Below are 12,226 nucleotides of genomic sequence, written 5' to 3' on the forward strand. Positions count from 1 at the left end.
GGCATTCCGCTGCTGCTAGGCAGGATCAGGAGGTGATCTGAGCCCAGCCAGCAGGGGGCAGGCACGAGATCACACAGCTATTGTTCCTGATAGCCATTCTCAGCCACCATGGAGCCTTCTGTCTCCTGCATTGCTTCTCTCTCAGAGTAAAGAATGGAGCGTCAAACCCACTCCACCTAACTGGGCTCTGAAATTCATTCAGCAGCATCACCCTTACCACTGGGGAGTGGGAGTAAACAGTGCTGAGACTCAGTGATTGCAAGGCAGAGTCCTTCTCTGATGGATTAAAGACGAGGGGTGAAATCCTGAGACCACTGAAGTCACTGACAAAACTTCCAGGATCAGGATTCTCCCAATATCCTTTCCGCCTCTTGTAGAAACCTGTGCTGCTAATAATTCTACTGATGAAGTGAATGGCAGCAGCCATCGGCGCATGGGCGGTAAAACGTTGTAGGAAGATCTTTTCTGAAGTAAAAATAATATAAGGCCAAAATGTTCAAAAGCTTGGCTAGGCAGCAAGAGCCATTTATGTACCTATTTTGGGGCTAGGTGTGATTTCAGTGATATGACGGTTCTCTACACCTACCCCGTGTCTCCCTCCTGCTCTACTTACCATTGAGATGCTATTTGAATAGTCAACTCTTGTCACTGTGCATCATGGATTACTGTCTATGGCATCACAAGAAACTGTTGTGAACCAATGGCTTCTCATCCCCCAAAACACTAGAGCGCCCTTGAAGAAGAAATTAAAAATCCAGAATAGAGAAAGTTCTGTCCTTTCAGTCACAAAGGCTTTTGGTTAATATTGGGGTTTGAGGTTTGGACATTATATAGTTTAAAGATGTTTTACATTAATTTTGTGCTGGTTTGACAGCCACAGACTCTGAAGGAAAAAAAAATCAGGAAGCAAATCATCCCACACTGACTCAAGGGTGTGTTGGAAGGGACTCTGTACCGGGAGCTGATTCTTAGAATTCTCTCCCCGAATTGAAGGGTAAATTAGGATGATTTTACTGCTTCACGTAGACCTTACCCTCTGTCTGGATCTTGGTAAACAATCTGTCAGAGACAATGGGTGACTTTATGGTGTATAAGTACCTTCACAGGGAGAACATACTGAATATGAAAGGGCTGTTGAATTGAGTGGAGAAAGGCATAGGAAAAGACAATGGCTGGAAGCTAAAGCCAGACCAATTCAAATGAGAAATAAGGCACCAGTTTTTAGCAGCGAGGGTGATTAGCCCCCAAGGAGCAGAACTCTGCAGCACACAAGAGGTCCATACTCCCTCCAGGACAGCCCAAATTCTCCCACACCCTCTACCCAGCCAAACAGTCCCAATTCCACTGCCATGGGCCCCTCTGTGTTTATGGAAGAGGGGGCACGTTTGGCTTATCAGAGCCCAGTAAGCAAAGACCTACTCAGGTACCTGAGAACTCTTCTCAAAAGCAGAGTTTTCAAGATGTCTTCCTTATAACACTTGGCAAAACCACCCCAGAGCTTCATTATTAGCTATTAGCAGGTATCCGTGGACTATTTTAATTGCTGTTTTGGAGCTTCAATACTACACTAAGATAGATTAGACAAGTGGTTCTCAACTTTTGGGAGCTCAGGGCCCATTTGTAAACCTTATTGGCCTGTCATGACCCAGATCATGCCCAGGATACCCCTCAGACCTGATGTGAACCCTGGCAGGGGTTCATCAGGGAGATATCTGGGGTACCTCCACCAGGAACTGGGGAAAGAGGCAGTGAGTTGAGAGATGGCCCCAAAACACAGAGCTCCTCCCATGGTTGATGCAGAGCGGGGGGGATTTGTGGGCCTGGAGGTGAAGTGGGCATAGTGGGGAGCCTGGGGGACATAGTGAGGAAGCAGTTGGGGATTCTGGAGGGCTGGGGTAGGAATTGGGAGGGCAGAGGTTTGTGGGATGCATTGGGGGGATGATATGGGGTTAGAGGGAGTACTGGTGAACCAATAGCTCCCCCAAAAACATGTAACTCCCATGCATGGCCAATATGGGGCAGAGAGTAAAGGGTTGGGGAAGATTTGGGGTCCTGGGGCACAGTGGGGGGTCTGGAGAAAGGAGTAGGGGGCTGAGCATGCAAGGGGATTATCTAGGGGCCAGGATAGCTAGTATGACAGAGGGGTATTTGCCTGGTTGTAGGGCAGAAGGTATAGTCTGGTCCATACTGGAGAACATGATACCAACTGCTCCTGTCCCCCCGCGGTTGGCTGGATTTGGCTCCCTGCTCTGGGGCTGCACCGCTCAGGTTTGCACCAGACTCCTAACGGGGAGCTAGCTGAGCCAAATTTGTGTGAGTGGTATTGCAACCTGGCACATGGGATCCCAATGCAATTTACTCAGTTTGGCATCATGATGGGTGGGGGACTGAGCCAAATCAGAGCAGCGGTGCAGCCCCATACCCCAGGTCACAATGCCCTGAGCGGGAAGCTGAGGCCAGAGAGCCCTGTGACCCTTTGGCACATTTGACCATTTTGGGTTGTGACCCACAGTTGGTAGAACCTGATCAAGTGAAGCTATCTAGGGGGTTAGGGCCCCATCCCAAGAGGCAGCTGCAACCAGTCACTCAGTGGAAAGTGGAGAGACCATTAAAGGGAGCCCCCGCTGATCTGGAACAGATATTCTGGGTGTCATTTTCCATCCAGCCTGGGTTTTATCATTTCCTGTTCCCTGAAGATGTAGTTCTCAAAGGAGAGCCCCGTGTTACTGGCACCTTGGACTGGATCTTCCCAGGGCTACTTTCTATCTGGACTGGGATTTCATCTCCCTTAGTCACGGGGGGTAAGCCCTTTAAAACTCCTCCCCCACTCTCATTTTTAATCATTTTCCTTCTTTTTTTTTAATTCCATTACCTTATATGGAGCTCGTGCTTTACATCAGGGTGACTGAGAGCAGGATCAGGCCCCATGTCATTAGTTTACTTCTGCAGTGATTCTTTCAGCTTCCAAACAAACTATGAGATGGCAGAACCTAGGAACAATGCACGGGAAGAGGGGAGGTATTCAAACATGCGATCCACCATTTGCAGTAATGGAACTAAACAAGTGCCCTCACCCTGTGGCCATCGTTCCTCCCCCTCCAGCCATGTACTGTTACTCTAATGGACCTTCTTTCTCTTTGCAGGGAAGTGCTTCGCCCCACTCTACATTGAGTTTGCTGAGATTACCATTGACAGGGTCATGGTGGGCAGCAAGGTGCGATACAAGTGTGAAGCTGGCTATAGAAGGATACCTGGGGAAAGTAACTTTATTGTCTGTATTAACGATACTGGGCTTATTCACTGGACTACAAAAGCTTCTGTATGTGAACGTAAGTGATTACCATCCGTCACAGAATCATAGAATATCAGGGTTGGAAGGGACCTCAGGAGGTCATCTAGTCCAACCCCCTGCTCAAAGCAGGACCAATCCCCAACTAAATCCTGCTAGATCTAAGCACATCTTCTATATGCACAGGCAATTTTCAATTGATTTAGCTATTATAGTGGCAACACAATACTGTGGTAGTGAATTATGTTTTGTATTCTTACTTCTCCCAGGCAAACTCGCCACCCAGATATTGACTTCCACTGACAATACAAAACCTAATATACATAGAAGTGTGTACAATGAAATTAAAACAAAGGGTTCGGTGTATTATTACTATTTAATAAACATTTCCTGCAGAGCTGGAAACACCACAGTGTTGAACTAGTGCATAAGAAAAGGAAAGTAAAAAAGACTCCAATCAGAAAGTGAAACTGACCAATTTAGAATCAGAGAGGTAGCTGTGTTAGTCTGTATCCACAGGAACAATGAGGAGTCTGGTGGCACCTTAAAGACTAACAGCTTTATTTGGGCATAAGCTTTCGTGGGTAAAAAAAAAATCACTTCTTCAGATGCGTGGAGTGAAAATTAAATATACAGGCATAAATATACTGGCAAATTAAGAAAAAGGAGTTACCTTACAAGTGGAGAACCAGTGTTGACAGGGCCAATTCAATCAGGGTGTATGTGGTCCACTCCCAATAATTGATAAGAAGGTGTCAATACCAAGAGAGGGAAAATTGCTTTTGTAGTGAGCCAGCCACTCCCAGTCCCCCAGACAGAGACAAACACCTATCAGATCTTTATCAAGCATTCTTACAACTAAAATACCCACTGGGGAAGTGAGGAAAGAGATTTACAAAATGAGAGGGGTACCCAGAAGTCACCTACTACAGGAGATGCCCTACAAGGAAAATAACAGAACACCACTGGCCATCACGTATAGCCCCCAGCTAAAACCTCTCCAGCACATCATCAACGATCTACAGCCTATCCTGGAAAACAATCCCTCACTCTCACAGACCTTGGGAGGCAGGCCCGCCCTCACTTACAGACAGTCCCCCAACCTGAAGAAAATACTCACCAGCAGCTACACACCACACCACAAAAGCAGCAAAGAATCCTGTGGTACCTTACAGACTAACAGACGTTTTGGAGCATGAGCTTTTGTGGGTGAATACCCACTTCGTCGGATGTCTATAAGGTGCCACAGGATTCTTTGCTGCTTTTACAGATCCAAACTAACACATCTACCCCTCTGATACTTGACACCGCACCACAGAAACACTAACCCAGTCACTGAGGCACCAAGGGGGTTTCCTTGTCATGTCTCCCTTCAACACCCTGCCCCCACCACCTATTCCTTCTTCTTCAACAAAGAGCAAACTCCTGATGCAGCGATTAAACCTTTTTTGAACTATTTCAATCTGATCTAGTGGAGGGAACATGTATCTGTCCCTGTGTCCCCTGGGGCACACCCATGGCTCTAGTCTTCTTTGCTAGGAGCCCTATGCTTCAGAAACATGTTTGATGCTCAGTTATGGTCTGTGGTTGTTGTTATGTACACTCATAGACATCAGTAAGAATGAACAGTGGAGCCAATCACATGTGCTAAGCCACATGCTGCTCTACTGTCAGTATGGGAGCACCTCCATTGACTTAAACTGAGATACACCAGGGCTGAATTTGTTCTGTTTTGTTGTACTTTAGATGGGAAATGGATTTAGGGATGTCATCTCTGGTAAGGTAAATCATAGGCTTGTATAGCAAAGCCACCGGGGTGCCACATACTGTTTCTCTATATCTAATCCTGTTATGCACCCAATACAGGAACACACCAAGTAAGGAAACAATTATCTTTACCTTCAAACTAAGAATGGGGAATATTTAGGTTAAATATAAGGAACGTTTCCTGGCATTGAAATATGGTGTACTGGGCTGCTGAACAGTCTCCCTATGGAGGTAGTGGAAACCCTGCCATTTGTGACTTTTTAAACTAGACCCCATCAGAACACAGGAATTGCCAGATTGGATCAGACCAATTGTCTATCTACTCCAGTAAACTGTTTGAGAGGGATCAGACCCAGATGCTTCAGAGGGAGGTCTAAGAAGGCAAATATAGAATACTCTGAATTACGTGGAGGCAGATTATGTGCTGTAAGGAACAATCTTGTACTGGCAGGGGTTGGCCTAGGCAATCAAATGGGGCTTTTCCAATTATGATTCTGTAGCATATCAGCTTCTCTTACCAAAAAAACCACTAAGCTTAATCTTCTCTATAGGGGACTCCAGGGCTACTTCACAACAGTCAGAAAGAAAACCTGAGAATCCAGTCACCATTGTGCCATCTGACACAGCAGGTACCACTCATTAATGACTGTAACATATTTCTCCTGTTGACTTCCATAGAAGCAGAAAAAGTCCAACGTTGAATATTTTCAAAATCCCACCCTTTAATGTTTTGTATTAGATTTTGTCATCTTTGATTCAGACACAGCAGTTACAAAACCCACTTGCTAGCAGCAGTTGTTACCGTGTGAGCAAATTATTCATATTGCCCCAAAGAGTTGGGAGAGACCGGTTTTCTCCACACAGACCCATTTTGTGCCATTGCAAATCTCACTGATGCGATAATAGCCACAGTGGGATAAAAATAGCACCTAGCTAACTGTCTGTCTCCTTTGGATTTCATAGGTTATTGTGGGATACCCAGCCCTGTGGAACATACCACACCTAGGGTGACAGAGTATGCTGTGGGTCAGGAACTGCATTACAAGTGTCTACATGGTTACGATGCTCGGCCCCCAACCTCTGATATCAGCACCTGTAAGGAAGAGCATGGGAAAACCTTCTGGACAAGGCTAAGTCTGCTGTGCACTAATGACAGCAAGAGTGGAGAAGAGATGACGCAACCGATTCCAGTAACAGGTTCGACAGGGTGCTTTGCCATTGACTAGTCCCTGATGAGTGAGGTGTTAGCTCCACCTCAGATTCATTTCCCTTTGTGCAGGTACCAGCCATCTCCAGCTGGCTGTGACACAGTGCCTCAGGTGTCGCAAACAATGTGGAATCTTCAGAGCTTCTGAGCATGATGTGGAAACCACCACTGGGGAAGGGAAGAGGAACTGCTATGCTGCAGTATAGTGCTGGGTTTCTTTCACGCTATAGTCACATCACTAGGCACGTGGCTACCAGCAAAAGCAAAGATCAGTTTGGGGCTAGATTGTGCCTGACCCTTGTGCAGACCCAGTTTCTCCAGACATGCTACTGCCAGATAAGGAAAAAAAGTCTCCTTATTATAGATGAGGTCTCCAAAATCCACCAATCCATCAGCATTAACTGCTACTTCTCAGGGCATATCCACCATCTCTACAACACGTTGGCACTAGGTCACACACATGAAAGCTTCAGAAAATGATGTCTCATCGGAGCCCTTCTTGTAGCACTGGGGGTTTAGGGACTTCATTGGGCTGTAGGCAGATCTATATATGGTCTTTATACAGTCCCCCTTGCCATAGTATCCGAGCACCTCACAATCTGTCATGTATTTCTCCGCACCACACCCCTGTGAGGCAGGGCAGTACTATGACCCCTATTTTACAAATGGGGAACTGAGGTACATAGAGGTTAAGGCCCAGTGCTATAATTGATTTCTGTGGAAGTTAGAAGCCTAAGTACTGTTATGAATCTAGACCAAGGTCATTTGCCTAAAGTCACACAAGAAGCCTATAGCAGAACAGGGAATTGAATCTTTGGTTTCCTAATATCTAAGCCGGAAGCCTAATGGCTAGACCATCCTTTCTCTCCAAGCTGACATGGAATAATATCGTGCCTCTTGGCGAGATTGATCCCAGTTCACTGGATGCTGCCGTTTACGTCACATTCATATATAACAGGCAGTAGACTAGGCACGCTAGCAGGCTGGAAGTGTTGATTGGTTGTTTAAAGAGCAAACATGGCAATTATATCTCGGTGTGATGAAAATAAGCTGTCAGATGCAAGTGCCCGCCTCAGCATGGCTCTGATTCCATGAATGACCATCCCTCCTCATTGGCAGCAATACATCAATCATTAAACAACAGGAATTTCTCTCTTTTTAGATACATCGGAACCGTCCCATGTCCCATCAGTGATGTTTCCTGTCACAGGTACACCAGGCTCAGCTCATTCACGGGTGGTATTTCTCCCTCCTTTAGGACAGTCACTTTCCCCCTTTAAATTCATGACTCTCCTTAAGAGACCTGGCACAATTAGAAATAAGGAACATTTTGCACCACACAATAATCACCTACTACTCTGTGATGGATGCAAACCCCAAAGAAGGACATACATTGTTCAGGGTGGCAAATGGGGGTATAAGCATTTAAGCCACTTAGGGTGGAAACTTAGGCACCTAAGGGAATTTGATGCCCAAGTCATATTGAAAATCAATTTGCTGAGAACTGACAGTGAACTTGGCCTGTAAGGATCACAGAGAAAGGTGCCGTATTAGTTTGTATCCACAAAAACAACAAGGAGTCCGGTGGCACCTTAAAGACTAACAGATTTGTTTGGGCATAAGCTTTTGTGGGTAAAAAATTGAAGTGAAGTGAGGTTTTTTACCCATGAAAGCTTATGCCCAAATAAATCTGTTAGTCTCTAAGGTGCCACCGGACTCCTTGTTGTTTCAGAGAAAGGTGTAGTTCCCATCCATGAAGCCAGTACCCATAAAACCATACAAATCAAACCAAAGCTGCACCAGCCAAGTAACTAGATTGTAAGCTGTTTGGGACAGGGACTGACTCTTACTATGTGTATGTATAGGACTAACACAATGGGTTCTGGTCTCAGTTGGGGCCTCTAGGTGCTGCTATAATACCCATAATAAATAAGAATAAGTGGGAGTGATGGAATGAAATTAAATGAACAGAGTAAATAGCATCACAAATATTTCCCATGAGAGAAGCATTTGTATCCCAAGGCTATTTTGCAATGGCCTAACCATAACTGCAGTGGTGAATGCTCTTAATATGGATCTCTCTGGCCCTTCTGTAGGAGTTCTGCAGGAGGGCTGAGTAAACAGCAGTGCCATGGTGCTGGGATACAGCTGGCTCTCTCTTTCTCCATAGTGCAGGGAGGCAAGTTCCAATCCCTTTCCTTTGCATTTGAAGAAGTGAGTTTTTCACCCACAAAAGCTTATGCCCAAACAAATCTGTTAGTCTTTAAGGTGCCACCAGACTCCTTGTTGTTTTTGTGGATACAGACTAACATGGCTACCTCCTGATACTATCTATCCCTTTCCTGACACTTATTTCTCTAAATTAACTTTGGGGAAACTGCTGTTTTCTTCAGAACCATGCTTATCACTATGTAATGTTTCAGACAATATCATCAGCTAACATATTTGATTTTTTGTGTCCTCTCAAAAGTTGCTGTCTCTACTGTCTTCCCAATCATTTTCATCATTTTGGGGTGGATCATCGTATCGAAACTATGGTAAGTAGCATGGCATGGCATGAATGAGTTAATTGAATCTAAACGATCCCTAGCATGCATGGAGTTATTAGCCACATGACTCCATACACAGTATAGGCAGGATTCATGGATGTATTCTTTTTACGATATAAATGATTAACTATATTAAATAAAGGCACAATAAAAAAATCAAGATTAACATTTTTAAGCTTGAAATGGGCACAAATCTGCTTACTCTGTGAATCTTGGAAATAAGTCTGTGAGACAGAGGTGTCAATAAGGGAATAAGTTGTCTAATAATGAGTGGACAACATTGCTAAGAGGTAAATGAGGTTTGATTGGTGCAAATACACTGGATTTAAGGTGAATTCCATAACATTGATATAACAGGCATCACAGAAACTTGGTGGAATGATGACAATCAATAGGACGCTATAATACCAGGGTACAAAATATATAGGAGTGACATAATAGGTCATGCTGGTATGTGAGAGGTACCACCATAGGTGCTGGAACTAAGGGTGCTGGAGGCATGGGAGCACCCCCTGGCTTGAAGTGGTATCTATCATATACAGGGTTTACAGTTTGGTTCAATGGCTCTCAGCACTTGCTCTATACAAATTGTTCCAGCATTCCTGGGCACTATATGTGAAAGAAAGTATAGAGTCAAATATAGTAAAAATCTTAAATGAATCAAACTGTACCATAGAATCTCTATGGATAGACATTCCATGCTTGAATAATAAGAATATAGCACTAGGAGTATATTACCGACTTGCTGACCAGGATGGTGATGGTGACTGTGAAATGCCCAGGGAGATTAGAGAAACTATAAAAATATAAACTCAATAATACTGGGGGATTTCAACTATCTGGGGGGAAAGAGGTTTCGGACACAGGATGAGGGTTACAAAGAAAACCTAAAAAAATGTGAATCAAGGTTCAGAGAAAAATGTGAGGAGGCGCTGCACTGTACATCAAGAATGTATTGTATACACTTGTTCTGAGGTCCAGAAGGAGATGAGAGGCAATAAGAACATAAGAATGGTCATATTGTGCCAGGTGAAAGATCCATCTAGCCCAGTGTCCTGTCTTCTGACATTGGCCAATGCCAGGTGCCCCAGTTCAAAGACCATTTGAGAGCCTCAGGGTGGAGATACAAGGGCAAAAAATAGGGGCAATATCATGGCAGGGGTCTACCACAGCCCACCAAATTGGGATGTATATAGAGCTGTTGGGAGTGGATAGTGAGGATGCATGGGCTGTGGTATCTTCAGTCCCCAGCTCCATATTTCTATCACTTCTATCACTTGGAGGAATGGTGCAGCATCTGTCTATAAAAAGAACAGGAGTCCTTGGGGCACCTTAGAGACTAACAAATTTGAAAAATGACTTTTGTAGTGATAATCAAGATGACCCATTTCGAGAACTGGATGAAAGTTAGCAAAAAAGTCTCAATCCAGATAAGACTGAGATGATGCTTATAAGATGATGGAATCAGTTATTGTCAGTTGTGTTTCTTATCATCTGTATTTGGCACGCAGGCTGTGCTCTTTCCTTTCCAAGGGAGGATCTCAGCGGTTCTCAGTGCCTTTTTCATCATTATTGCCTTGTGCCTAACATAGGGCTGGCCCCATCAAACCATTCAGAAACAGCAGCCGGGCCTGTTTACTAAGCAAGCTCTTACACAGAAGGCACTTTGCTCCAGCCACTTCTGATCAATTTCCAGTTTAAGCTTAAAATATTTGTTTCAGTTTTTAAAAACGTAATTGCTTATTTTAAATGAATGGTGCACCTGGGCTCCAAGGTTTTGTTTGCTAACAGATGGCTGCAATACCCACTCCCTTCTGTCCTCTACCAAAGAACTTTCAGATATGTGCTGCATTCCAACCAAAGGCTGTGATTTTACTGTCTTTATAGGAGACGGAAGAGTTTGACAGAAGAGGTCAAGATTGAAAAGACAAAGTCAGTTCTAGTAACAGCAGCAAGAGCGGCAATGGAGAGTGAGGAGGAAGCTCACAGACTAAAATCTAATATGTGAAGGAAGTAGCAGATGTTTCACTTTAATGCTCAAGTTGGATTGCACTGGCAAAGACTGGTTCCTGCCTAGAGCCAAGATATCTGAGCTCTTAGTGCTAGGAAAAGACATATAGCACATGGAATATGGGCTGTATTGTTATTAACAGACAAAGAACTTCTTTCACGTTCATTTCAAGTTGCTACTATGGATGTATCTTGAAGAACATTAGAGTTAAAAACCTAAACAACTCAAAGTATGGAAATCACTAGTTAAGAGCAAGTAAATACATATTCAAATATATTCATAGCTTATATAATCTCTTTTTTAAAAGGATCGTGTAAAATATCACATTGGATATTCTAGAAATAGCCTTCAATCTGCCCCTGTATCCCTGCCTAACCTGAAAGTGTTTACCAGAAATGCTCTTCACCTTCCTCTCTTATATCATATGTATTTCCAATATGGGCTATAAACTCTCACTAACTACCAGCCAGCACATGTGGTCCACAGGCCTAACCAGACTATGTGGCCATTATTAGACAGAGACACCAATATCATGATGCTTACTCTTCCTGTAAAAGCTACATATCTGACTCTCCCCATCCCATCTCTGACTGTTACGCTCAAGAGATCACAGCCTATCTTATTTTCCACACATTGCCCAGAAATGACACCTTTCTCGCACACTCCCTCTTCTACTTTGTGGGAGGAAAACCCAGTAAACCCCAATCACTCTTTTCATGTGAGATGAAAAGCTCATCATATCCTCTTCCTCCTTTCACTGTGAACCAGAAGTTTCACTTTGCACATACTGACCACACATCCATCTTCATCCATCCCCTCTACCCTTATATTTCAGACTATCCCATTGATCAGAGCAGGCTAGTACATTGTTTAGCATAAAGGAAGGAAGGGTGTTGGCCTTGTCTGTAGAGCAGTGCTCCCCAAACTGTGGGGTGCACCGCCCTACGTGGGTGCAGAGGAACATTGTGGAGGGGGCATGTGTCAAGTCCCGAACTAGCCCCCGCAGGGGGCAAGGAGGGAGTGCCATCCAACCCCACTCTGACCCAAGTCCAGTTCCAGCTCTGGCCCCAGCTCCACTCCACCCCCTGCTCTGCCCCCAACCAGCTCCAGCCCCACTCTGCCTCCTGCTCCTCCCCCAGGTCAAGCCCCAGCTCCACTCCACCCCCAGCCCAGCTCTGCCCTCATTCCCTCTCTGCCCCCATGCCAGCTCTGCTGCTAGTCCCAACTGCTCCCCCATCCCCAGTTCAGCCCCCAGCTCCACCTTCAGACCAAGCAGCTCTGCTGAGCCAACTGTGCAGTAATGAATGTGGGAAGCAGATAGATTCCATTACTGGTAAGGGGGATGCAACAGGAACAGTTTGGGCACCACTTCTGTACAGCGTATCAAAAAGTATTTGACAGCT

General features: G+C 44.8%; 1 protein-coding gene across 3 annotated transcripts in view; it reads left to right on the forward strand.

Moving 5' to 3' along the window:
- IL2RA (interleukin 2 receptor subunit alpha) overlaps positions 1-11,953 on the forward strand; it is a 32,740-nt gene extending 20,787 nt beyond the window's left edge. For all 3 annotated transcript variants that reach the window (XM_030573705.1, XM_030573868.1, XM_030573785.1), the window contains 6 exons: positions 3,144-3,329; positions 5,608-5,685; positions 6,020-6,253; positions 7,426-7,473; positions 8,734-8,800; positions 10,700-11,953. In XM_030573705.1, the coding sequence (XP_030429565.1) occupies positions 3,144-3,329; positions 5,608-5,685; positions 6,020-6,253; positions 7,426-7,473; positions 8,734-8,800; positions 10,700-10,820 (734 nt within the window). In that variant the 3' untranslated portion in view covers positions 10,821-11,953. The remainder of the gene's footprint in view (positions 1-3,143; positions 3,330-5,607; positions 5,686-6,019; positions 6,254-7,425; positions 7,474-8,733; positions 8,801-10,699) is intronic.
- The last annotated feature ends 273 nt before the right edge of the window (positions 11,954-12,226 follow it).

Source organism: Gopherus evgoodei, chromosome 1, assembly GCF_007399415.2.
Source record: "Gopherus evgoodei ecotype Sinaloan lineage chromosome 1, rGopEvg1_v1.p, whole genome shotgun sequence".
Classification (NCBI taxonomy): Eukaryota; Metazoa; Chordata; order Testudines; family Testudinidae; genus Gopherus; species Gopherus evgoodei.